The sequence below is a fragment of the Pseudopipra pipra genome, chromosome 2, assembly GCF_036250125.1.
Source record: "Pseudopipra pipra isolate bDixPip1 chromosome 2, bDixPip1.hap1, whole genome shotgun sequence".
Classification (NCBI taxonomy): Eukaryota; Metazoa; Chordata; class Aves; order Passeriformes; family Pipridae; genus Pseudopipra; species Pseudopipra pipra.
The window spans coordinates 113,597,639-113,624,311 of record NC_087550.1 but is presented as its reverse complement, the minus strand read 5'-3'; the positions used below and the strand labels follow the sequence as shown (position 1 = coordinate 113,624,311).

The window sequence follows — 26,673 nt, the reverse complement described above, 5'->3', positions numbered from 1 at the left end:
TTGAAATTTATTGGATCACAGCGGTAAGCACTTCACAAAATAGAAGTGGTGGTGATGGGGAACTGCTTGTATGGAACTTATTTTCCCCTAAAAGATGTACATGCAAAAAATCATAGCAAATGTTATAAATATAAAGAAATTGTAAACATAAGCAGGAAGATACACTATGTTTAATATATTGCCAACTGTTCCCCTGGCTAGCAATCTGAGTTTTAATGCTCTAATGTTTTAATGTTTATATAGCATGAAGGATACCTGTGACTTTGTAAAAGGTGTTGTGGTGGTCTTTAAATTCCCAGTTCTGATTCATGGGAAACATATTTCTTCCACTTGCAAAGAATCTGTATGCCATGCTGAGGCACTGAACGCTGTAGTGTCACATTATTTAGTTGGAGGTAGCTTTTCCTCTTAATTTTTATAATGAAGGGTGAAAAAAAAAAGTACTACGGAAATAAACTGTTCAACTGACAGCAAAATGATCTTGAAACCATCACCTTTCACAGTGTTACTCCCTGTTAAAATTGACCATCCTTGTGTGTGAGGAGCTGGGTAGAAAGGAATAGCTACAGACCAGCGTTGCTAAAATGTGATGTGACAAAAGTTTGGGGGTTTTTTTTGGAAAAAAAAATATGTTGTTAAATGTATATGCTTTACAGTTGGAAGAATGGCAGCGTTCAGTTCAGGAGAAATTCTTCAGTCAAATGTGCTGCTTCAAATTAAAAGACATATAACCGTTAAATATTTTTAAAATATTTTGAGCTTGAATTTAATATATTAAAGTATTAAAAAGACATGTAAGTAATAGATCTTATAGCAGTTTATTTGACACTGACCTTTACCAGGTTATTGTATCAAAATGCTAGTGGTACTGTTAGTGTCCTTTTACCTCTTCTTTCTTCTCTTTCCCCTTCCTTTATTTTCAGTCTTCAGAACTGGGTATGTCAGTTTCTGTAGGAAAAGCTGCTTTGATATTTCATATCCCACTCACAGGCAAACAAAAACTAATATTTTTTAGGATTAGTTTTTAACATACTGATTTTTTTGTTTGTTTGTTAATTTGTTTCTTCTTCCCATTCTGGATGCATTAGATGTAGACACTTTGTGAGAAAAGTTTTGCTTAGAAAGGAGAAGAAAAGCAAAATCTTTATGCCAAATACCATTATGGATAAGAACTTTGTTCCCTTTTTTTTTTCTTTAGGTGACCATTGATTGTCCTTGGTCGATTTACTCCACTATTATTGCATTAACATTCTGCATCCCTTTTAATGCCAAGCATTCCTTATTGTCAGCTGGCAAACGGTAATGTACTCATTAAGTATTTATTGTTTCTTTCTTCTTATAAAATATGGAGCTGGAGTTTCATAAGTAATATTTATAGCAGCCTTTTTTTTTTTTTTTAAATATATTTAAGTTGAGCTTTTATTGTCTTCCTACTGGAAGCATGTGCATTTCCTCTGGTGTTCTTTCACGACAGTAAAACAAATCTGTGGTTTCAGCTGTTTTGGAAATAAGACCACAAGATGAACCAAGCTAAGCTGTTTCTGTGTAGTTATCTGTTTTTGTTTATTGTGAAGGAGGGTGTTTTACAGCCTTTTTTTGTGGACATGGACTCTCTCAATGTAACGGTTCAGCTTTCATTGAACAAACTGTGTCGCGTTTTTCAGGAAATATGTGCAAGTCTGTGTTCAGAATTTGTCAGAACTCTGTTTCCAGCTTTCAGACTACAGCCTAAAAAATTCTGCTGACTGTAGAGATTTGCAGCTGGTACCTCTCAACCCTGCATCTCAACAGGTAAAATTCACTTGGTGGTTTATGAGCATATTGGCAGGACAAGTAGATGAAAGTTCCTTTTAGTGAAATTGTTAGCACTACTTCTGCACGTAGATCTTGTAATAATTAAGACTGGTAGCTGAGTTAGGTCAGACCTTTGTAGTTCTCTGAGTAAACTGATTTTTAAGGATGCTTTGGACAGCATTGACACCCGTAGATCTCAGAATAATTCTAAAACTTGCAAAGATTATTAGATAAGTTTTCAAACTTGTTCATCTCATGCAAAGCACTATATACCTGCTTGAACAACAGCCATACAAATGTAATATCACCATTGACATTTAATGCATTCATCTTATGGCTGCAGTTTGTCATTAGGTTTTAGGAAAAAAAATCAAGTGGACACAGTTTTCCAGTTAAATACAGCTGTAAACTAGTTGAGTTGCAGAACAGTTCCTTGTTCACAGAATCATAGAATGGTTTGGGTTGGAAGGGACCTTAAAGATCATCTTGTTCCAACGCCCTGCCATGGGCAGGGACACCTCCCACTAGATCAGGTTGCTCAGAGCCCCATCCAGCTTGGCCTTGAACACCTCCAGGATGGGGCATCCCCAACTTTCTTAGGCAACCGTGAAGTTTCTTTCAGCCTTGTCTGAACATATTAACTCGGTCATTCTTGGTGCCTAGGAAAAGCATATAAGGACATATTAATATATTTATTAAATTTGATTTTTGATTAAAATATTTTCCAGGCATGTTTGAATGTGAAGTGTTCCCTTTTGAAACACTTGATTCTGACAGTGAAATCCCTCCTTTTAAACAGATGTGCTTTGTGAAAAAAAAAATCACTGCTAGTTATTTTGGTTGCATATTTTCCTAATGATTTACTTAATTTAATTTTATAAACTATATTAATGCCAGAACAGACTAACATATATATGTGCATTTCCACTTGTTTTCCAGAGGAAGGAAGGAGCTAACACTTTAAACATTTTCTTTCAGGTCATATACAGTAAGCAATCAATATTCTTTGTATGGGAATTGAAGTGGACAAAAGAGCTTCCTCTCTCCTTGCAGTGCCTGTTTTCAGTCAGCTTTTGTCCAGCTACCTCTGAAGAACAGTCTCTTACCCTGAAGCCGTTCACTTATGAATTCCAAGTGGAAAATTTTTTTGTGAGTATAGCACATCTTAACTGAAAAGGGTTTCCTAATATATGGAAAGGGAAAGTCAAGAAATATATTAGGAAAGTTCTATTTACATCATGAGATTAATACTTGCTTAGAATCATTGGAAAACCAGTTTGTGAATGATACATCTGCAGCCTGGTATGATATAGTGGAATCATATCCTTGCCACAGGAATGTGGTTGGGGCCATAACACCTGCTCGTGGTCTTGTTTAATTTTTTTGATGTTTTCATCTTCCTGGATTTGAGCCATGGAGACTCTCTGTAGATTACTAAGCTGCTTTTTCTCTGCTATCTTAAGACTGTGCTCTCCAAAGCAAATTGCAATTTCCAAAAAATCTGTGCTATTGAAAGCATCTGAGTTGTTTTTTGTAGTGCTTGAGATGAGCTCCTCTAATGAAATATTTAGGGTTTTCAGGCCATTATCTTAAATGTTTCTCCTTTTCCCTTATGGATGAACTTTTTATTCCTTTGATCAGCTAGGAAGCTTATAGTCTAGATAAAATTCCATTAATAGGAGCTTATATCAACATTATTTAATGTCATCTCTAAATTCAGTGTTATGCTTTGTGATGATTGGGCAAAAATTAGCATCATGAGAAGACTTTAATTGGGTTAAATCCTTTTGTCTGTCTTCAGTGTTGCTGCATTTCCTACCTGCTTATTGCAGACTGGCATTGGAGCAATATTTTAGGTGTCTGTTTACCTGCTGGCATGTAACAAGCATTTGTTGGCACCTGTATCAGCACCTTTCTGGAGTTTTTAAAGAGAACTAGCTGTGTTAAACAGTGGGGGTTTTGGTAGAAATTTAATTTTGTAGGAATTGAAAATTAGCTCTTTGGTGTGGGCACTGTTATTTGGGGGACTGTGAGGGTAAGAGGGTTGAAGTAGTTCTGTATTACTCAGAATTACTCTTCCTGTAAAGGGAGGTGCTAAGAAACTAATAAAAAATTTTTAAATAGTAAGATTAGTGTCCATTTAGGAACATTGAAAGGCTGAGTTAAAGCACAAAAGTGAAGGAAAAAATGGTATGCTCAACTGCTGGTATCAAAAACAGATTGAATCAAATTTGGTTTGATTATCTGATCTAGTGGAAGGTGTCCCTGCCCATGGCAGGAGGTTGGAACTACATGGTCTTAAAGGTCCCTTCCAACCCAAACTGTTCTAGGATTCTATGTTCTACGATTTTTGTAAACTGAGCAAGATAATGAAGTGAACATTACTTGTAACTGATTCTTGCATTAAAAAGATCTAACAGGATATGGCTGTTAAATGTAAACTTAAGTTTGTATTGTATCAGTTGTCCAGTTCAATTTAAACACAAGTAAAACACCCCTTTTTTCTTGACAACAGCACTGTTTTCTTCCTGACAGACATTGTATCATGTGAAAAGTGAGATTTTCCCACCACTGGGAGCAGAGTACTGTAAAACAGGCTCCCTCTGCTCTTTAGAGGTGTCAATCACCCGACTTGTTGACCTCTCAGAGGTTGACAGAGATGAAGCATTAACAGAATCAGATGGATATTGCACAACAAAACTTATGTATGAAGGTAAGACTATTTTTCTTGAAAATTCACCAGTACTCTTTTCTTGAGAATGGCACCTGCCACACTTTATATGGCAGATGTTCTTGTGTTGTGGGTACAGCTGCTCGGTAAAGCAGTTTGCATTTTGCTAGACTGAGAATATTTTATTTTTTCTCTTTAATCTGTCCTCTAGTGGAATATAAATGCTCTTCAGAATGGGTGAATACTTGCTTGAGGCCCAAATATAGTCCCTTTTGTGTAGAGCTGTTTTCTTACCTTGCACAGCTCTTAATGCATAAAAGCTGGTGGGCTTTTAGATGTTGCTAAAAGGCTGAAATAAATTATTGTGAGGGCTCTCCATTTTTCACAGAAGATCTTTATAGTGCTTGCTCTTAATTCTTGCAGTTGTTGACAACAGTAGTAACTGGGCAGTCTGTGGAAAAAGTTCTGGAGTGATATCTATGCCTGTAGCACCTCGAGCAACTCACAAAGTCCACATGGAAGTGATGCCACTGTTTGCTGGAAATCTGCCTTTCCCTGATGTCAGATTGTTCAAATACCTCCCTCACCATTCTGCTCACTCCATGCAACTTGATGCTGGTAAGGCTCTCTTCACTATGTGGCTTCTTACAGAAATTACTCTGCTTCTGCTGTGTTGTTGTGTAAAGAGAAAAGCAAGGCAAGAAATATATTGGCCAGGTACTCATAGGTGTCTGTGTTACTGACCCTCACTAACAGTTCTCATTCGAAAAAACTTAGAAAATGTTGCTCTAATGGAACTTTGAATTTGGGTTGCCACCTCAATCTGTGAGGAGGAATAATAAATGCATTGTTTTCTTACATTTCCTTTAAAGATTAGTTTGAAAAGTAGTTGTCACTGTCATGGAAGTTGTCTCTTCCTTAATTTATAATCAAGTGAAAACTATTCGATAACCCTCTAATCCTGCAGTAAATTAAACATCTAGTGTGTCTTCATTAGCTTTGAAATTTTTTCCCAGTTTTTTAAGGGATTAAGTACGAAACAAAAGAACCGCTGAAAATTTGTGGCATGTAGACCAGATGAAATGAAGAGTTTAAATTGCCACAGCCATTCAGAGTATTTACCTGTACTGTGAAGTAATCCCAGAGCTTAGTGAGAATTCACTTGTGCAAGCAACATGTGTCAGCTGAGCTCCAGGAACTGCCAGTGTGCACCCTTCTGGCCTGTGACAAATGTGAAGTAATGCTACTGAAATTTTCCTTATAAACCAGTATAATTCACTGTTACATCTGGTGCTGGCCTAAAAGTGTGCACAGACTGTTACCTCAGCAGAGATGCTCAGTAACTGAACAGGTGGTAAACTGACAGTGTGCCTGAGCTCTGAAATTATCCCTTAAGTCGTTTAATCTGTCCGTAGAATAAAACTGTGGGTTTTTTTTGTTTTAAACAGATAGCTGGATTGAAAATGATAACCTGTCTGTGGACAAGAACGTGGATGACCAGGCTGACAGCAGCAGCATCAGGAGCAGAGGCAGCCTGCATTCCACAGCCAGCGGGGAGCACAAGGGTTTGCCGATGCCCCGGCTCCAAGCCTTCTCTCCGGGTCAGGTCTTCAACAGCAGCACGGGAATGCAAATCCTTGTCATTCCCAGCAAGGACGACCACGTTCTGGAAGTCAATGTCACGTGACAACTCGGTATGGAAAACAAGGAACACAAAAACCCCATTAGAAACTGGATATGAAAGCACTTTAAAGGATAAATGACCTGATTTAGTCTTCGTTGTAACATTAACTCTAAGGAGACCTATGGCACTCGACGTGTACTGGCCATGGAAGCACCAGACAATTGTATCAATTTAAATGTACAGTGAAGCTTGTGTCAGCTAGTTTATATTGCCACTTTAGTATGTTTTGTGTAAGCTACTGGGTTTTCTCCCTTCAGTCACATCCTGCATCAAAACACAGGGCAACAAAAGCAAAAAATCCAAGTATTTGGACCACTTCTTTATTTTTTTCTGTCGGGCAGCTGAGAGATTTGTTTCATGCTTCCTACATATTTTAGAATGTAGAGTTGGATGATATAATTATCCAAATCTTGAATTTTTATGTAATAATTTACAGGCTTTTCCACACTTGTGCCAGAAACATAACAGAGCATCCAACAGCACATTCACTGGTGTGACAGTTGCTTTACTGGTTTGGTTTTAGTTTGTTTGTTTGTTTTATCATTGTTAATTCCTGCCATTGCAATTTTATATTAAACTTCCATCATTTCCATACTTAGATGCATGGAAGAGCTACTGCTATAAACAATCTTAACTGAACAAAATTCCTTAATTTTCTGAGGCTTTCTCCTTCACAGAGTAGACACTGTGATGTCACATATTATATGATTTTTTTTTTTGGGGTGGGGGCTGGGTCATCCTCTTGCATATTTCTTACCAAAGAAAGATATTGATAGAATTTAATAATAAATTATTTGGCTTATTGAGTTCCCAGATTAATTTCTTTTATTACCATTTCCAAGTGGCTTCGTTTGCTGCCCCAATTTTTAAATTGGGGCAAAAATTTCAGTATGATGTGATACTTGAACAGTCAACCTTTCGTCATAAAGGCTTAGTGTAATTATTACTGATTAGAGGCCAGACTTCTGCATTCATGATGAAAGAAAGATGTTGGTTTGATATAGGAAAGCTTGCAGATGTAGAATAATCGTGAAGCAAAGTTAAAACATGTAACTTAAAGAATTTCATTATTTATATCTGAAATGTAAATACAAAAAATGTAAAAAAAAAAAAAAAGTGTAATTTTTGTGAATGTTGCAAAACCACCTGTGACTGGAAAAATTACAACTTCTGATGTCCTGCTTCTGATACTGAAACTTGTGCATTTAATGTGAGAATGACCTTTTCTACTTGCAGATCTATAATGGTGCGTTGTCAACAGACTCCACAGAGGAAACTGTCCCATGTCAAATACTTGTCAGTAAAACTAAAGTGAGGAGCTGCTTGTTAGACAAATTCATTGTTATTATTTTTTTCTAAACTCAGCTTCTGCTAAATTATAAAGGGGAAATAAAAAATAAACCCTCTTTCCAAAAAGAACAGCAATTAAGTTGAAAAAATTAATAGGCACCCTGCACTGGTCTAAACATTTTTTTTTAATTATTATTTTTTATTTAAAAAAAAAGAAGTCTAAATAGATGTATAAAGTAGACCTGCTAGCTGAAAATGTTCTTATTATGCATCTTCTTTCTGTGAAGGAATGCCCTTTCTCTGTGGAAATCATACCATTTTATTCTGGATAAAACCCAAAGCATCATTTAGTGCGAATGACTGCTGGGATTCCTTGACTGGAAAAGGTAACAAGTTAGTGACTTTGACACTGCAGGTATTATTAATTCCATTTTCATGGTTTGCTATTAAATCATTTTTCACATTGTTCTGTAATATACTGTTAGATTAAACACATTGTACTAAGATTGTTTAATGAAATTGTAAGCGTTACAGTTCTAAATATACATGTTTTAAAAAGAAATCAACTTCTCTGCTGCTCTGACTTCTATTTTGTTGGAAGGAGTGATTGTTTCACCAGTTTTAGCCAAAGCTACTGTCATCTGCAAAAATCAGATTCATGACCCTGTGTGCAACAAGCCAATAATTACACCCTGGAGAGAGGCATTGATTATTTATTTATTTCAGAGGTTGCACAAGCCTGGGTGCTCTGTGGTATTCCACAAATCAAGCACATCCCTCTGGACTTTCTGCACCATTATTTATACACAGAAGTTCAGTGTCAGTAACCCTCTATTACAAATGGTTAGTAATTTCCATACAGGTTATGTACTCCCAGCTAACTTCTATACATGCTCAGGGAAAGGGTCTTCACCTGGGCAGGGTCTTGTTACCCTGTAGGTGTGATTTTTAGTATTATAATGAGGATAGTTCAGCTATAGGATATATGAACCTTGCGTCCTTTGCCAAGTTGGCAACATATACATCAGCATTTTGATCTACTACATCCTTAAAGCTTGTTAGCTCCAGGCTGTCTATGTGTCTGCCCTGCTGCCCCAGCAAAACACACAGACAGGCACATCCCACTGGAAGTGATTATCCTGCTCCTACTTCACTCCCTGGATCCTGTCCCGTCTGGGAGCTGTGGGCCCGGCTGTAGAAGTATGGAGTTAATGGATTGTTATGCCTCAAACACAGATGACCATTCAAGCAGGCAAGTTAGAACAGGATGTGGGGCTGTATGAAGGTTAAGCAGCACCTTTCCAGTGCCAGTTTTCCTGTTCACATCCTTGGTGACCACACAACATACAGTGCAGGTGCAGAACTGGGGTCAAGGAGTGGGCAAAGCCAAGAGAAGGGGATCGAGACCACCAAGGACCCCAAAGCACCTCCTGACTTTTCAGGAGCTCTCCATAAGAAGAAGGTGCCTGCAATGCTGGTTGCATCAGACATTAAGAATTTCCTCCCGGGGGAGAGATCTAGGTGTTCTAATGCTCACTTGAATGTATATAACCCAAGGAACCCAAAGGATCAAGACTGTGACCAAGGGATGTTGAAATTACAACAATCAAGTCTCATCGCTGGATCCATGGGTGGTAATATCTTTTCACTATCTACTTTTAACCTTTCCATCTCTTTCTTTCTTTTCCTCGTATATTTTCTTTGTGGTATTTTTATACTTTTACAGAAAATAACCAAAACGTACACACATCTCCTCTCTGCTGCAATTAATTTGCTTTAAAATAAACCTGCCTCATCTATACACCGGTCATTCAGTGTGGTTTCACTCTAGTTAGAGAATCACAGAATTGTTAGGGTTGGAAGCGTTCTGTGGACATCGTTCAATCCAACTCCCCTGCCAAGGCAAGGACACCTGGAGCGGGTGACACAGGAACTCTTCCACGTGGGTTTGGAATGTCTCCAGGAAGGGAGAACCCATGCCCACCCTGGGCAGCCTGTTCTAGTGCTCTTCAGCCTTAACCGGGAAAACATTCTTCCTCATGTTGAGGTGGAACTTCTTGCATTTTAGTTAATGGCCGACGCTTCTCGTGCTGACCCTGGGCACCACTGAAAAGGGTCTGGCACGATCCTCTGACATCCACCTTCGCCATATTTGTAGGCGTTGATGAGATCCCCTCTCAGTCTTCTCTTCTCTAGGCCGAACAGGCCCAGGTCCTGCAGTGACCCCGAGGGATTTATTAACAAGAACCAGAGTTATCCTGCTGGGTCGTAACACCGACAACACCGTCCCGGGGAGGGACGGGACCGGCTGTGGGGGGAGAGGCGCGGTCTGTGGATGGAGAAGGGGAGACCGAGGGGACCTCATTAACGTGCACAAATATCTACAGGGACGGTGTCAGAGCACGGATCTTCTCAGGGATGCCAACCTAGAGAAGAACAGGTAATATCTCAGGGACCCCAACAAGAGGCAATGGGCAGAAACTAATGGACAGGAATTTCCACCTAAACGTGAGGAAGAACTCCTTTCCTGTGCAGTGACCGAGCACTGGAACAGGTTGCCCAGGGAGGGTGTGGAGTCTCCCCCTCTGGAGACACTCCAGAGCCGTCTGGACACAATCCTGTGCCAAGGTGGCCCTTGAGCAGGGAGGTGGGACCAGACGACCCGCTGCTATCCCTTCCAGCGCTACCGACCGGGTTTAATCCAGACCCGCAGGGCGGGAGCCCCATCAGCACGGTCACCCACTTCCCCTTCCCCGGCCCGCCCGCCGCCTCCCCGGGCGCATGTGCGGGATCCCCAATCCCTCCTCCCGCCCCTTCCCGGCCGCAGTTCCGCGGGCCCGGCGCTGCCTCCACACGTGTGTCCGCCATGCGCTTCGCCTACCGGGTGAGTGCGGCCGCGGTTCGGCGTCCCCTGCTCCCCTTCCCCTATGCTCCCCTTCTCCCCCGCCCCGCTCACCCTTCCCCTTCCTCCCCGCGCAGTTCTCCGGCCTGCTGGGCACCGTGTACCGCCGCGGAAACCTCAGCTTCACCCGCGATGGAAACTCCCTCCTCAGCCCCGTCGGCAACAGGGTCTCCCTCTTCGACCTCAAGAAGTGAGTGAGCCCCCAGCCCCTACCGCTTCCCTCCCCCTCGGCCCCCTCCGACAGGGCTGGGAGGGACGGGGAAGGGCCAGCACCGGGATTTCGGGGGGAATAAAGTTCTGAGGAGATTGTGGAGCCCGACCCGAGGCCGCCTTGTCCATGGTGCTCCCGCACCGCCGGCTCCCGCATCCTTCTGCCGTGGGCTGAAGCTCTCCGGGATGCTCGGCCTTCCAGAATATCCCGGCTTGGCGTTAAAAGGTTATGTGCCTAGTGGAATACCTGTAGGGGTGTTGCGTGGGGAGAATAGGGTAAGAAGCATGTAAAGGTGTGTTTTAGAAACAAAGAGGGAAAAAACAGTTTGCGTTAGATTTAGTGGTTTCCTTATGTGCTTCTGTTTGTGCTCTCTCTTGTATACGGCAAAGCTTAGAGTGTCATCGGCCTTTCCTGTGTGCCAGGGTTGTGGTTGATTCTCCTTATGCCGATATTCCAGTTAGCAGCCTGTTCGTAGAATATCCCGAGTTGGAAGGAAACCCTGAGGGTCATTGAGTCCAACTCCTGGTCCTGCACAGAACAACCATATAGTCGGTGTTCATGGAATTTTGACAGCTAATGAAAGTTTTACATCTGAGTTGATTCTGTAGCTTTATCATAGGTGTCAGACCATATTTCACTGATACTGAAGATGACTGTTCTTTCTGCATCCTTGTCACAAATTTACTGTTTCATCTTTTTTTTTTTTGTAGTAACAAGTGTGAGACATTTCCTTTGGCTACACGGCTTAATATTGTGTGTGTGGGACTCTCTCCAGATGGAACTCTTGCCATTCTGATTGATGAAGGTACTTTTGCAAAGGAGACATTTGCTTTATAAGAGAATGAAGTGAAAATTCAGCCTTGAGAGGGGAAAATCTGTGTTGCTAGGTATTCAACCTTAGCACAGGTTAGAAGTGCTCTGCTTTAAAAGTTATGTTGGAACTTTTGGGGAAGAGTTCTTTAATTACTGAACTTAAAAAGAACTTTTTACAGAATTTAGGTAATGTATGGTCGTTTTGTATTTTTCTTCTTAATAGTACTAAGCACACTGTCTTGAAAAATTTCTGAGGAGGTACTTTACCCCTTCCCCTTTAAGGAAAGAAAACTAAGCTTGCTAGGAGTATGTTTTCTTTGGGAACTTGATTATTTTCATGACCCTTCTTTTTCTGCCCTTACAGAGGGAGCTGCCTTGCTTGTCAGTTTGATTGGTAAATGTGTGATACATCAGTTTTATTTTCACAAGCCAGTTCACAGTGTCAAGTTCTCCCCTGATGGAAAGTAAGTAAAGAGTGCATCCTTTAGAACAAAACAGCAGAAATTACCCCATAAACCAGTTGAGATTATGAAGGCGTTCTGGGGGCGATACTTATTAATCAATGTAAGGTAGATTTTATCTGTAAAGTTGAGAGGGGAAGAAAACAGGAAAAGCAAAGCCCTGGAAACAGATACTGGAGGAGCATTGCCTGTCACAGATGTTGTTTGTGTTGGGACTTTTATAAACACAGATCTGCTGTGAGTCTTGACTGCATTTTGTATTGTAGGCAAGGGGAAAGAGCCCACAGTGGGGACAATCAGCTGGCAGTTGTGGGGTTGCATTTTCAGTGCTGACTGGGGTTGGTCTAAGACAACTGCACTACTGGAAGAGGCAGTTCTCTGAATTTGGTGTTTCTTTTCACACCCTTTATCTTTTAACTGCGTGGTCATGGGTCCAGATTGTGGTGACATGAATGTTAGAAGCATCAGAAGTGTGAGAGGAAAAAGTGTGAAGCTCCCCCTTCAGCAACATTCCTCACTGGGATTGACTTAGAGGGATCTTGAATGAGGTTTCGCTTGAAAGTTGGAATCACAGTTCCACCTTGGGGAATTATGCTGTCAAGAGGACCATATCAAAGGATATATGTAACAGGTGTGGGTGCACATGTTTTGTGTTTCTGGAAGTGGCCAACGTATGGAGGTGAAGAGAGGTTGAAATAGAATATCCTGGTTTAAGTGTTTGAATTTTTCCTTCTTTTATGAGAATTGGAGAATAAATATTTGACTATTCACCTTAAGTGATTTTTACTGAAGGTTTTCTTTTTTATAGTGCATAATCTGGGGGATAATATCAATCTGAAAATATTTTTCATCCAGAAGCAATCCCTTTTTATTATTTCAGTAGTGCAGGAGCCTTTTTAACATTTTGTTTCATAGTGTTGCAGTCTGTACTGAACAGTTCGTTTGATTTAACAGCTTTGTGTGCAATTATGCTTCCCCCTCCCCCCCCATATGACAGGAAATTTGTGATTACAAAAGACAACCTTGCTTACCTGTACCATGCTCCTGGGAAGAAACGAGAATTCAATGCATTTGTTCTGGACAAAACCTACTATGGTCCATATGATGAAACAACTTGTATTGACTGGACTGATGATTCCAAGTGAGTTGTTAAACTAAAGCACTGTCTACCTGCACACGTTGTTAATATTTGTATGCATGTTACAATCCATTTTCTTTCCTATTAAGTATTGTACTAGCTTTAAAAACTCTGTCTTGAATTAAAAAATATATAGGCAGACTAGAAAGTATAAAATATGCATGTATTGGGGATCAACAAGGGATTCTTGCCTAGTAATCCATAAAAGGAACGTGTCTTAGGAATATGAGCATGGTTGACATTTTGAATTTATTTAACCCCTTCTACTTTTGCTGCAGTCACCAACCTCAGTTTACAACTCTGTTGTGTGTAAAATTACTTTTGAAGTAGTGACTGGTGTCTTTGTGCTCAGAACATTCACCACCCAGTGAAAAGTTTTTCAAACCAGTGTTCTAATGCAAACTGCCTTTTTTTTTTTTTAAGGTGTTTTGCAGTAGGAAGCAAGGACATGTCTACGTGGGTGTTTGGAGCAGAACGATGGGCAAACTTGATCTACTACTCACTTGGAGGGCATAAGGATGTAATTGTAGCCTGCTTTTTTGAAGAGAACAGTCTAGATGTATGTATAATCACACAACATTCTTAAATTTTAATATTTAAATAGTTGAAGCACAGTCTTACCTGTAGATGACTATTTTGACAATATCTCAGAATTTAGAAAGTGCATAAGCAATATGTCTCTTGACTCCTCTGCTGTGATTGGCAGTTTACAGTTCCATGGATATTTAAAAAAATAAACTTTAGACTGTGAGTAAGCTATTGAAAATTGCTCCCCTAAAATATTATAATTTTAAACATGAAAAAATTATTTAACTGTAATGTTACCCGGTAATCAAATTACCTTTGGTCCTTGCAAAAAATTTTTGAGGGCACGTAAAGTAAATCACTGGTTCTCAGGAGAAGTGAAATTTCCAGATCAAAACGCCTCAGATTCTAGGAGGGCTAAGTAATGTGTTGTCCTAACAACAGAGTGCACACTTGCTAACCCTTCTGCAGGTCTATATTAGCAGTAGAGCACAAAGCTGAGGTGTTGGACAATAATCATGTGTTTGTGTTCTAGCTGTACACAATTAGCCAGGATGCAGCTCTCTGTGTGTGGCAGTGTGACACAGAGCTCGATGGCTTGAAGCCCATGCCCCCAAAAGATGCAGCTAAGGAAGAGGATGCAGGAGAAAATGATGAAGAGTTGCTTGAAGAGCCAAAGGGTGAAGAAATCCACGGAAAAGCCAATCCAAGTGAACAGGAGACTAGAAATAAGGTTAAATATTCACGTGTCGCAAAGTAAGTGGTTTCCAGTTTTCCACAGTCAGATTTGTCGTGGGGATTTACTATATAGGGCTTTTTTTTCAGCTGTTATCACTCATTCAAAGCAGAATAAAACTGCCTAGGATTTAAAAATTTACTGTAGGTCCCATTCTAAATAGTTCTGGTAGAACACCTGTTTGTCTTATCTTGATTATATGAAGGGCAATACCTTCCACCTTCAGAACAACATGTTCTGCAATTTTAATAATATAAGAAATACTGACATGTAGTGTACTGTTATTGTTTGAAACCCAAGAAGTGTAATGAGATCTTTATTACAGTACCCTCCAAGTTTAGAGGCTTTGATTTCTTGCAAGAAGGGATTGCTTGACTTCAGGGGGTGACAGCAACATTTGATAAACTTTAGTGTTCTCAGTCTCCTTGACTGTGAAGGAGGTGTAAAGGAAGTATCCTACCCCAATCCAGGTTTGAGTTAGCCTTAGTGAACTTCCAAACTGAAGGAATTTGAAGTATACTATGTAAGAAGACTCACATACAGAAGGATGACCAGTGGATTCATGGGAGCCATCCATATGGGCATTAGATGATCAAAAGGACAGTTCCTTTAGGGTTAACTTTTAATCCTTTCCATTGCATGTGATGAGGTGTCACTTCTGATTATCAGATTGCTGTATCAGCTGTGAACATTGAGAAAAGAAGAGAATTAGCTTTCACTAGCTTTGTAAAGTACATATTTTTTAAGTGTATTTTATAAAGTACATATATTCAGCAATTTCTGGAACTCCTGCTTTTCAGCTTTATTATAGGAGACCTTGATCAAAATATTTGGCAACTCTAACAGCATAATTTTCTTTTACATTCACCTTGCTTCTTTCTTATTTCTTTGATGTCAGATATTTTTTCAATAAAGAGGGAGATTTTAATAACCTGACATCTGCAGCCTATCACAAGAAAACACACCTTTTAGTCACTGGCTTTGCGTCTGGAATCTTTCACCTCCACGAGCTTCCAGATTTCAATTTGATCCACTCCTTGAGGTGAGGTATGGGGTTATCACTGTTTCTAGCTTGATTTGGGGTGGGAGGTGTATGGTTTTTGAGGAAGTTTCTTGTTTGTTTGACTGAGTACACACCATGTTTAATAGTGAAGGATGAATAAACACAGCACAAAAATCTTAAAACATGAGTTTCTATTTAATAGTGTTATGTCTGGAAAGGCAGAATTGTAAATGTATGTAATAAATACCATAATTCCATAGGTCATTATGGATAAGCGAGGTCTGAATGAGAAAACTGCTCAGAATTTCCTAGTTACTGGCTGTAGATTTCTTCAGCCATGTGGACTTTCATGTTTTCAGTTTCTCTGTAGAAAACAGTAGCTGGAAAAAAAAGTTCTGCATGTGTAAAATTTTCTGTACATTGTCCTTAAGTTGAAAAATAAAATCATAATTCTTTTCCATGGCTGTAGGATGCCAGCTAAAGAATTTCCATGTTCAAAAAACCTTTTTTTTCTTATATGTGGGGAGTTGTGCTCTGTGCTGGCAAGCACATCTTTGGGATGCAGATACTCTTTCTTCATTCCAAATAAGGAATGAATGTCCATTCATTCCTTATTGACAGGCATTCCAAATAAGTAATGTCTGTTTGGTGGTTTTGAGTATAACAAAAAAAAAAAGGAATTTGTACAAGGCTTTTGATGTTACAGTGGTACAGAAGTTCAGTAAAGCGATCAAACAACTTGCTTGAATAGAGATAATAATCATTAGACTTGAAGTTTTATTGCACAAGATGTGAAAATACAAGTGTGTTTACTGGGTATTTCTTGTACTTCAGTATTTCAGACCAAAGGATAGCTTCTATTTCCATCAACTGCACTGGGGACTGGATTGCTTTTGGATGTTCAGGTTTGTCAAATTTTTTGGGGTCTCTGTTCATGGAAAAATGAGGAATATGGTGGGTGTGCAAGCCCAAATTCCTCTTGACTCATCTTGACTCCAAATGTTAAAGTTTTGTTAATAATTTATGTTCTCATAACTAGATAGAGTAAAACAAGTATCCCTAATCAGTCTCTCCTCACAGAACTCTTGTGATTCAGGAAAATATTTTGTTGACGAAGGAAAAAATACATGTTTCATATATGAAAACCCTATCAGAGTTAGGGTAAAGCCCATACCCCTTGTAGTTTATAATATGCTTTCATTCTGGGCCAGTCTATTTTCCTTTGCCACTTGCTGCACATCCCATATCACAAACCTGCCTGGATGTTCCAGCGTTCCCACCCAGTCCATAACGATTTGCATGGAAACCAAGACCATACCTTTTTTATGCAGCCCTGCTTTTCTTTCCAGCTCATTTATCAGCTGGTTGATAGCATCGCTGTTGTAGTATTGGGAACATTAATCCAAGTAACAGCTCCTGGTTGTTGAGGAAAGTTGCCTTGAAGTTATAATAGAGAAAGGGCTTTTTATTAGGATTGAAAAATGCGGAGTGCAACCTGTCTGCATCAATCTTTTGGGTTTTTTTTTTACATTGCTTACAACTGTGTGTTTTGTGACTTGCATTTGCAGGATCATTGTATTCCTAATTCTGGTCAATCCTTCTGCTGTTCTTACAGGTTTGGGTCAGCTCCTGGTGTGGGAATGGCAAAGTGAATCCTATGTGCTGAAGCAGCAGGGACATTTCAACAGCATGGTTTCCTTGGCATATTCTCCAGATGGACAGTACATAGTGACTGGAGGGGAGGATGGGAAAGTAAGTGGGGAAGTATTGCTGGAATATGAACTGAAGTGTTAATAACATAGTAAGCAGCTTGACTTTCCTTTTTGTGTCAAAAGCTCTATTACTGTAATTGATACATACTTTTCTTAATATAATGCTTTTCCATCATCACTTCTTAAATGTTTTTGTTTTTCTCTCTAGAGCATGTTTATTTTGATTTATTATTACTAGTGTCAGCAAATTGTATCACTTATGCTTTTTTAGCAGATTTTTTTTTTTAAATTATTACAGATCCACTCACCATAAACACCAAAATGTCTACTTCGTCAGATATTGATTCATGTATGCTCATGGTGGTTCCATGATACTTTGGGTTGAAGAACTTCAGTCACCCCAATTCATGCCCTGTTAATTGTTTGTGATATGAAATTAATTTCAGATTATTTAAGTGCAACTTTTTAAAAATGCACCGTTCCAACACCTTGTTGTTAAAAAAAAAAATTACTTTCTCATAGGTGACTTGAAGTGAAATCATATGCTTTGAGTACTGGTACTTTTTTATTTTTTTTTTAAAGATATTTTGTAGAGCAAACCCACAGTGTCTTGGCACTTCAATGGAACAACAATAGCAGCTGATTTCCAGTCCATACTTTTTCAGTGTCAGAAAAAGATCTGCCACTTCATGGCTTCTGCCGTTCGGGTTCAAAACTGGCCAAACCCCAGAAGTCTCAACCTGCAGAAAGCTAAATACATAATGTTTTTGTTCAGGGAAAAAGCCCAACTGAAATATCACCTCAGTTGTAACTTCTGTGATGGCTTCATAGTTGGTTTTGAATTTGACACTTGTCTTATCCATGGCAGTACAAAGCTTGGAAGCTCAGGATGCTCACCAAGTGTTCTCCTTGAAAATAACTTTGTTTCAGTTCTTTTTTTGTCTATCTCCTCTTAGATTTTCATGTAGCAAATGTGTCTTTAGCAGTTTAAAGTTAAGCTGAGGCCTGTTTACTTCACTTCCACAGGATTCCTTACTGATAATATTGAAAGTTTTTTATGCTATTGCAGAGTTCTAGAACTAGTTTTTCTTTACTCTTCTGCTGCCTTACCTTAATTGTCTCTCTGAACCGATGATGGAGATTATAAGTCTTTTCTTGTCTCTCTTGCAGGTGAAAGTGTGGAACACTTCAAGCAGCTTTTGTTTTGTCACGTTTACAGAACACACCAGTGGTGTAACTGCTGTAACTTTTACTTCCACTGGTTATGTCGTTTTGAGTGCTTCCCTTGATGGAACAGTGCGTGCCTTTGATCTGCACAGGTAACTCTTCATAAAAGCTTTTGTGTCTCATTTAGTCCTCAGCTTTTACCTCCCCCCCAAAATACAGCAAACTGCTAATTGCTTGTTTGATGTGAGTACTGCCTTGTTGAGTTTTGATTCAGCCTTTGATTTAAATTTAGATGGTAATTAGGAATCCTGTCACTCCATCCAGTTTCTGTAAAGAAAATTCTGGAAGAACTTTTCTCAGGGAAGCTGGAAATCCAGTAGGATCATTGTCTGGCTCTACTCAAACGAGGAGAAGGCACTTAACTAACTGAACACCTGCCGTAGCTGAGCTGTTATAATACCACTGTGCACAGAGCTGGATGTGTAAGCAAGCCCATATTTTCTCAAAAATAGACATACACCATTTAATAGAAGAGAGCTCTTCTGTATGATTATTTTTGGCTCCTATATCTGCAGAGTTTTTAATACTTCTTTGAATCTTGGAATCGTGCTGAGGCATCACATCTAATTTTATACACAGAATATTTTTTCTGTAGATAGCTTGAAAGACTTTACAAATAAAACGAAATCCTACATTAAATAAGTTTGTAAAACATACCTTTAAATCTACCTAAAGTGTTCTCATGATTTATTTTCACACCTACAACAGGTACCGCAATTTCCGCACCTTCACGTCTCCACGACCGAGTCAGTTCTCTTGTTTGGCTGTGGACTCCAGTGGGGAGATTGTGTCAGCTGGTTCCCAGGATTCCTTTGAAATATTCATCTGGTCAATGCAGAGTGGGAGGCTGCTGGATGTAAGGACCTACAATGTTGGAGGGCTTGAATTTAACACAGTATCGATTTGGGATTAATCGGAGGGTTTCAATACAACATGAAGTGGTTTTGTTACATTCAAAAACTGGAGCTGCACTATGTTTCTCTCAGCATGGTTTTTTTATTTATTGCATGGAGACTACCTTGAATTTGTCTGTGAAATAGTTTTTAGAATTTTTGAGTAATGAGCTCTTTCTAGCTGGTAAGGTAACACCAGTATTGCTGAGCTAAAAAGTGGGCATAAGAGTCTTTCCCTCCAGTAGTTGTTCAGAGATGTTCTTTTCTACATATTTTCTGCAGATGGAGAAATTGTAGGTGCTGTGTTAAGACCAATACAGATTTCATGGAGGGTTTTGCTGGAGCAGAGCAGGGGTGCTGTTTTTTTTTTTAGAAGGTTTTTATTGTTTCAGTTCTTAAGCATTATTGTACATCTTGTACGAGTAGAAGAGCTCAGCAGTTCATGTATTTAATTTGGCACAGCCATTGCATACAGATTACTATAACAACTCAGTATATACTTGACTGGATCTCCAGAGTTTTGGGTTCAGTTTCTTTCCTTGATTTCTTTTGAGAGGAGTAGGACATAAAAATCTGTGTTACTCTTACTCACAGTTTTTATTAGTGTTTTTTCTGAAGTGTTTTCAACTGCAGGGGATACAAATTCTCAGAGCAATGATTTGCTTTTTCACAGTTGTTCTGATTGTTCTGATAAGAGGGTTTGAAATAGTACCTGCATTCCTAAGTCTTGGTCTCTAGAGGCTACTTGTGCATAGGAGTAGTTGTAGATATCTATATAGTGGAAATACAGTGTCTGTATTGTGAAAATAAGTTTAGAATCACTGGCGTGTATCATGCTGTATGTCCAAAAGTGATCTCAAGCATGTGTTGACAAGTTAGGCATGGTTTAATGGCTATAATACATGAATTTCAGTTTCTTTCACCTAATTCCATGTTACCTTTTATTCTCTTACTAGGTCTTAGCAGGCCATGAAGGTCCCATCAGCAGTTTGTCCTTTAACCCAATGAAGTGTCTTCTAGCCAGTGCCTCTTGGGATAAAACTGTCAAGTTATGGGATATGTTAGACAGCTGGAGAACTAAGGAGACACTAATAATGAACTCAGATGGTAATCTTTATTTCATTTTGCATCTTACATCAAATATAAAAATGTTATCTGAAATATTCCAGTAATGAACAACAGAACATGTCAAATACAAACAGACTCATTCTTGATTATAAAAACCAAAAGTTGAAATACCTCACTATAGTACTTGGTTAACAGTTCAATAAATATTTTAGTTTAATACTAGCTCTAGCTTTATAATTAGCTAAACATTTGTATGTTCAATGAAAAAGGTAAAGTCATACTTGTTACTATTAAGCTTTTTCTGGTAGTTGAGGTAAGGTCCTAGAAAAGTTTGGGGTATTTTCTTAGAACAATATCTGACTGCATTTTTAACTGTTGATTAAATTCTTTGCAGTTCTCGTCGTTGCTTTCCGTCCCGATGGCAAGGAGCTGGCAGTTGCTGCTCTGAATGGACAGATAACGTTTTGGGATCACGAAAATGCAGTGCAGACTGGCTCAATTGAGGGAAGGCACGATCTTCAGATGGGGAGGAAGGAGCTTGATAAAATAACTGCCAAGCAGGCAGCCAAGGGCAAGTATGTACATGGGGTTGCAGGGAAAAGAGGGTGCCACACCGGGTTGTTTTTGAATTGTTTCTTTCCATTTGTTTTCTCCATGAAGATTTCAGAGTGTATCTGCTTTTCAGATATTTTGATTCTGATGTTGGATTTTAAAACACTGCCTGACTTGATGTCTGGATGTCTCCTTTTTGTCTTTTGCTGTGTTCATCCGCTGCTCAGCATGATTTTGAGCATGTGTATTTTTTTTTATCAGTTGGATTCCCAGCAAAATATCAAACTTCTCATGACAAGTTGTTCATTTGCTATGTGATAGGTTTTTAAGTTAATATCTTGTCGCAGAAGTACCAGTATGTAACTATTAGTGTGCAGAAACTATTGCATTTTTAATAAAATGTTAATACAGTGTGGGGTTTATACATGTTGCTGTGCATGTGAAGTAATGTTTAAAGGCAAATTAAATTCATGTACTGTCAAAAAGAATAATGTAAAAGTCATGTTTCATTCTGCTCTTTTTTCTTTGTTTTTTTCCATATTGCTCCCACTCAAAAAAAGAATCAATGACTTTGTGAAAAGAAAAAAAATATTTTTCTTGATGATGAGCTTTTAACCTTTTCTTTAAATCATGTCATAACACTGTTTTTTCTTTAGCTCCTCTGACCATCCTTAGTGTTGTGTAAGGTGTAGCTGAGAGCTCATTCACTGAGCTGGGACCCAGAATCAGTAGAACGGAAGTACTTAAGCTGAAGTTCTAAATTCTTTGTGATTCATAGTAAAGCACCAAGGACTTGTTTGTGCTAAATGACTTCGTGTGTTAAGTTCATATTGTATCAGTGAAGACCTCCGCTTTTACATGGAGTGGTTATTTTGTGTCTTCACACTGTATAGTGTCTTTTAGCATAGATGTGACAGCGAACTTAACTACTTTCTCTTTTTCTTTACCAGGTCTTTTACTACTCTGTGTTACTCAGCAGATGGTCAGTCTATTCTGGCAGGTGGATTGTCAAAGTTTGTCTGTATATATAATGTCAAGGAACAGATTCTTATGAAAAAATTTGAAATCTCCTGCAACCATTCTTTAGATGCAATGGAGGTATGTGAGCACCCGAGTCTTTTTTTTTTTTTTTTCATTCCTCCACCCCCACAAGACTTTGGTTTTGGTATAACATCTCATTAAGTGTTATTCACGAGTGTTTTGTTAAGCATGGGTTAATTTTCTTGGTTGTGTGGAGGAGAGGGGTAAGGAAATATTTTTCAGAAAACAGAATTATTTCCTGACAGTCAGCTAGCTACAGTTTTGCCAAACTGTAGTGTGTTTATATTGAATGGGCAGAACTCTCAACATACTAAGTTAGTTGGCACTAAACTTAAAACTGTAGTGAAACTTTAAATTCTCAACATTTTGTACTAAACTAACTCCCTGGATGTCAGTTGTTTGTGTTAGCAAAGAAATGAAGGATTTTATTGTGGAGACAGAACAACATCACTGGCCTTTATAAACTCTGTTTCTGAATATTACCAAATGCAAAATTAAATTCCTTCAAAAGTAAAGTAAGTGATGAAAATCATCGAAAGTAAATAATTCCAGTAAACCTTTTCAACATCCCCTTACCTGGAAGAGTGATGGTTGTTCCAGGGACTGTGGTTCCAAGTATTCTTGTCAGACCACAGCGCTTTGCGAAGCAGACTTTGGTTCTCTGCTGCCCTCAGTTGTGCTGTTGCAGCTCAGCATGTGGCTTAAAAGGATATCAGCTGAAAAAGAACCTTGGAAGGGATGAATGTTTTAAAAATGGGGGGCAGGGAGGTCCCTAAAATCTCATTTGCACAGCTGTGTGACCACACAGGCCTTCCATTAGCACAGTGCAGTTATGGAGCCTGAAGGGCAGAAGGAGCAGGGCTGCAGCTGAGGAAACAAAGAGTGCATCTCTGGAGTAGAACAACATTGTAATAGTGTGAAACCACACTCTAAACTGGGTTGAACTGTTTGAGAAGAGATTCAGTGCTTTGAATGGAAACTGTGTGTTTTTCTAGGAATACTTGGATCGGAGAAAAATGACTGAATTTGGCAGCTTGGCTCTGATTGATGAAGGGGGTGGAGGTGACGAGGGTGTTGCAATTCCCCTTCCTGGAGTAAAGAGAGGTATGGCTTTGGCTTTGCTCTCCTGCTGCTAGTTTTATGTGGACCAAAATCTTTGACATGGATAGGAAGGGTTTGATTTGTGGAGCTCAGTTTTAACATTACAATTACCTGGGTGTTACACACAAGGATCTGTCACACAAGTGTTCAGCTGATCCTTTTGCATAGTAGAAGCAACAGGAAACAGGAGATGCAGGATCTCCTGGATAAGGAACCCAGGAGTCCTCATTTAATTTTCAAAGAGCAAAATTCAGTCCCACCACTTGAGCTGTAGGATGATCTCTCAGATATGGGCTGTGCCTTATCCAGTCTTTAACTCTGCCAGTTTTTGCCCTGTTCTGCATTATTTAAAGGTAGTATCATAGTTAGAGTTGATAACTAGACTGTGAACTTTTGGTGAACATATTAAATCACTTCTAAACTTCTCTTTTAGGTGACATGAGTTACCGACACTTTAAACCTGAAATAAGAGTGACTTGTGTGCGATTCTCTCCTACAGGTGAGTGTCGACAATTAATTTAGGATTTTTGCATTCCTTATAAAACAAGCAAAAGAGCAGAGCCTTGGAGGAGTAATAATGAAGTGCAAATGCCTTGGAGATCTTTGCAGATGTAACGTAGTGCTGCTAGGTTCATAGCCTGGTTTTCTGTGCAGTGGGTAATTAGGAAAGTTAAGTGTATGTCACTTTGAGCTGGTGTTTTTTACCAGCGTTGCCATTGCTGACAGGTCCATCAAAGATGCATCTTTTAATCATACCCATTTCTTGCAAGCAAATGAGTCATCTGTTCATCATTACTCTTCTGTTTCCATTCTAGAAAACTCAGCTTTGTTGTTAAATATTGTTACTTCTCTTCTAGGACGAAGCTGGGCAGCCACCACCACAGAAGGTCTTCTGATCTATTCACTGGACTCTGGACTGATTTTTGATCCTTTTGAGCTGGATATTGATGTCACACCCAGCAACATACACAAAACACTGCGCCGGAAGGAGTACACAATGGCCATCATCATGGCCTTCAAGCTGAATGAAAAGAAATTAATTCAGGAGGTCATAGAGGCTGTTCCTAGCAGTGAAGGTAAGTGGATCTTCCATGGAATTTGGCTGAGCTAGCTGTAAGCAGAGATGTGTAAGCCAAAATAAGTTGAAGTGTAAAGGACTCTTGGACAGGGAAGTGTAATGTTCATACCTAAGGACTTCTTGCTGTAGCTAGAGACTAAAAGGGATGATCCAAATAGTAATTCAATTCTGTTGAAGTCTGTGGGCTTTTTTTCCCTTTTTGCACAGTTGATGTTGTCTGCTCATCACTCCCAGACCTGTATGTGGAGAAATTATTGGAGTTCCTGGCCTCTGCATTTGAGATCTCCTGTCACTTGGAGTTCTATCTTATTTGGGCTCATAAGTTGCTCATGCTGCATGGACAGAAACTGAAAACAAGGTGAGATCTTGTGAAAGTCTAAATGCTCACAAGCATTTTAAAATTAAAATTAAACCCCGTCAGTTTTTACTTAACATCTACTAACATTCTAGATAATGCATATACAACAATTAGAATTATTTAATTTTTACAACTTCTTTACTAATGGTAAAAGTGATGATTTGAACACGATTCTAAAGATCTTTTCCAACCTAAATGATTCTGTGATTCTAACAAGTGTGTATGATAGAACTGGAATAAATTATTGGATTTGTGAAGAGATACTACAAAAATATTCTCAAATTTGATAGATAAAACTTTGCATAGCTTCCTTAGCCTATAAATGCATAAAGATTTCAAGAGTGATAGTAGGTTTGACAATTGAGTTTTTTAAACAGTGATGCATCTTAAATGTCACTGAAAGGTAATTTGCAGGTACTGACTGCATTTATATATGTATATAAGTTTGTGATTATAGCATGAACTCTTAGCTGTTAGTACTCACCTTTCCTGTATAGTTCTCTACCACTACTTGGGCCTGGTCTGTGAATTATATTTAGCCCACTCATAGTATAGAATTTATAGGCATTTAGGAAAAAAAATAAGGCAAATTTACAAATTTAAAACAGGCTAAGTGAGAGATAATATGAGAAGGAGTCCTGCAGGTTAAACACCAGTGCACTGTGTAACTCTTTCCTTGCTTCAATGTTGGTATTAATGTTTTAGTTACTGGAATGATGACTGGAAGAAGTTTCTCCTTTTGTTGCTGTTCAAGTAGAAGAGGATGATTTAAAACAAACTCTTCCTTGTACAGAAAGTATTGTAGTACCAGGAAGGAACTCTCATTGCTACCAGCAAGCAGAATTAGTTCTTCAAGCCACAGTTTGACATTAGAAAAAGATATTTCTGACATTACTTGTATCGAGTATTACTTGTATTATTACATTATATTACTAGTGTTGAGTACTCTAACCTTATTGAGGGAAGAGTCAAAAGGAAAGAGCTTTTATTTATTTAGTATATCTTTAAAAGTTTGCTTTGAAAAGTTAACATGTACGCTTGTTAAAATCTTGAGACTGTAGAAAGGATTTCCATACGTAAAAACGAACTGCACTGTAAATGGTGTGTTCTCTCCATTCCAGGTCAGTGAAGCTGCTCCCTATGATTCAGTTCCTCCAGAAAAGCATCCAGCGTCATTTCGAAGATGTTTCAAAACTGTACGTGTTGTTACATTTAAACTTTTAAATCAAAAACTTGGAGTAATTTGGGGGATGATAGCATGTTGTTGGAACTAGAGAATTAGAGGCAGTCTTCTTCTAGAGGTGGGGTTTTTTTTCTGGAGGAGAATGCAGTCTTGTTTCTGAGGTGTTCCTGTTTGTTTTTACAGCTGTGAGTGGAACATCTACAACATCAAATACGCGCTGGCCATTTCACAACAGCGGGGCATGAAACGTCTGGCTGAAGAACCATCAGTAGATGAAGAAGAGTTGGATTCTGACAGTGACTATCTTATGCAAGAGGTTCATAAAGACAAATTGAGTTCCTAGTTACTCTGCATGAGAGGGAGAAAACCCTCAAGGCAGTATTTTATGCAGTGGTATTCACTGAGAAGGAGTGGCCCTCATAGTGGCATCTATTAGCTCTTCCCAACAATATGGATGGAAATGTAGGATAGGCAAAGTGCCATCCATGGCATAAATCATGTACCCCTTGGCTGTAAATTCGACAGCATTGATTTCTTGTTGATTTCTTTTTTTTTTTTTAATAATTTCTGATTTCAAGCAAGGAAAAAAAAAGTGGTCTTAGTGAAGTTAAAAGTACGGCTAGAAGAAGTTTATTAAAAATGCTTTGTACATTAAGTATTATAAGTTTTGTAATGCAGACTTGTCATACATTGGACTATTTTTTTTATCCTTTTTAGAAAGCATTCTTAATTGGAAGTCTATCTGTTGCTCTCAACTTGTTTGTTGTTTTACTTCGATTTAATATTTACATATTTCTGGAACAGTTTTCTTAGTTCTCTAACTTCCAAACCTCATGAAGGTTCAATAATGAGGATAAATGTTACATCCATAGCAATGACTATGAGAGAATATTTACTGTGATGTACAAATCTTACAGAGGTTTAATTACAAACCTTGAGATACTGTAGTAAAAATTTGTTTGGACATTGCCAACTCAATAATGTAATTTAAACTTTAAGAGAATGTGTTACAAATGTGAGTTTGGTTGTTTTTTTTTTTTTCCAAATGAAAACTTTTTCTTATCCTATTGGGTTTTTTATGTTGTTTATTAGCACATTAAAATCTGGAATTTTGATTTCCTTGGGTTTTTTTGTGACTTGGTGGGAAAATTGACTAATAACAACAGTGAGATCCTGAATAACAAAGAACTGTATCTGTGCTTGTAATACTTTCAACTCACGTGTTGAAATGA

The 26,673-nt window shown here is 38.8% G+C and overlaps 2 protein-coding genes and 1 long non-coding RNA gene across 3 annotated transcripts in view; 2 read left to right on the top strand and 1 right to left on the bottom strand.

Annotated features, from left to right (window-relative positions):
* TRAPPC10 (trafficking protein particle complex subunit 10) overlaps positions 1-8,001 on the top strand; it is a 42,196-nt gene extending 34,195 nt beyond the window's left edge. The window contains exons 18-23 of the mRNA XM_064646955.1: positions 1,199-1,299; positions 1,665-1,791; positions 2,773-2,943; positions 4,330-4,507; positions 4,889-5,083; positions 5,914-8,001. Of these exons, the coding sequence (XP_064503025.1) occupies positions 1,199-1,299; positions 1,665-1,791; positions 2,773-2,943; positions 4,330-4,507; positions 4,889-5,083; positions 5,914-6,152 (1,011 nt within the window). The 3' untranslated portion in view covers positions 6,153-8,001. The remainder of the gene's footprint in view (positions 1-1,198; positions 1,300-1,664; positions 1,792-2,772; positions 2,944-4,329; positions 4,508-4,888; positions 5,084-5,913) is intronic.
* Positions 8,002-10,210: 2,209 nt separating this feature from the next.
* Positions 10,211-26,556, top strand: PWP2 (PWP2 small subunit processome component). The gene is made up of 21 exons (XM_064646956.1): positions 10,211-10,323; positions 10,419-10,531; positions 11,263-11,357; positions 11,730-11,829; positions 12,824-12,967; positions 13,388-13,523; positions 14,025-14,245; positions 15,124-15,267; positions 16,063-16,133; positions 16,844-16,980; positions 18,111-18,259; positions 18,876-19,023; positions 20,017-20,167; positions 20,523-20,703; positions 21,631-21,778; positions 22,717-22,825; positions 23,256-23,321; positions 23,680-23,898; positions 24,108-24,258; positions 25,380-25,454; positions 25,625-26,556. Exons 1-21 carry the CDS (start codon positions 10,306-10,308, stop codon positions 25,782-25,784), a joined length of 2,736 nt encoding a protein of 911 aa, XP_064503026.1. The 5' UTR covers positions 10,211-10,305; the 3' UTR covers positions 25,785-26,556.
* LOC135410337 (uncharacterized) lies at positions 12,741-22,721 on the bottom strand. Its single transcript, XR_010428634.1, has 2 exons — positions 22,298-22,721; positions 12,741-14,907 (listed from the first exon to the last, which is right to left on the bottom strand). It is a non-coding gene; the product is annotated as an uncharacterized LOC135410337 (long non-coding RNA).
* Positions 26,557-26,673: the final 117 nt, after the last annotated feature.

What these genes read in the sequence shown, in the direction of transcription:
- PWP2 (XM_064646956.1), top strand. An exon ending in TGCCATTCTGATTGATGAAG is followed by an intron (nt 11,358 to 11,729) that starts GTACTTTTGCAA and finishes CTGCCCTTACAG; the next exon opens with AGGGAGCTGCCTTGCTTGTC. An exon ending in TTCGAAGATGTTTCAAAACT is followed by an intron (nt 25,455 to 25,624) that starts GTACGTGTTGTT and finishes TTGTTTTTACAG; the next exon opens with CTGTGAGTGGAACATCTACA.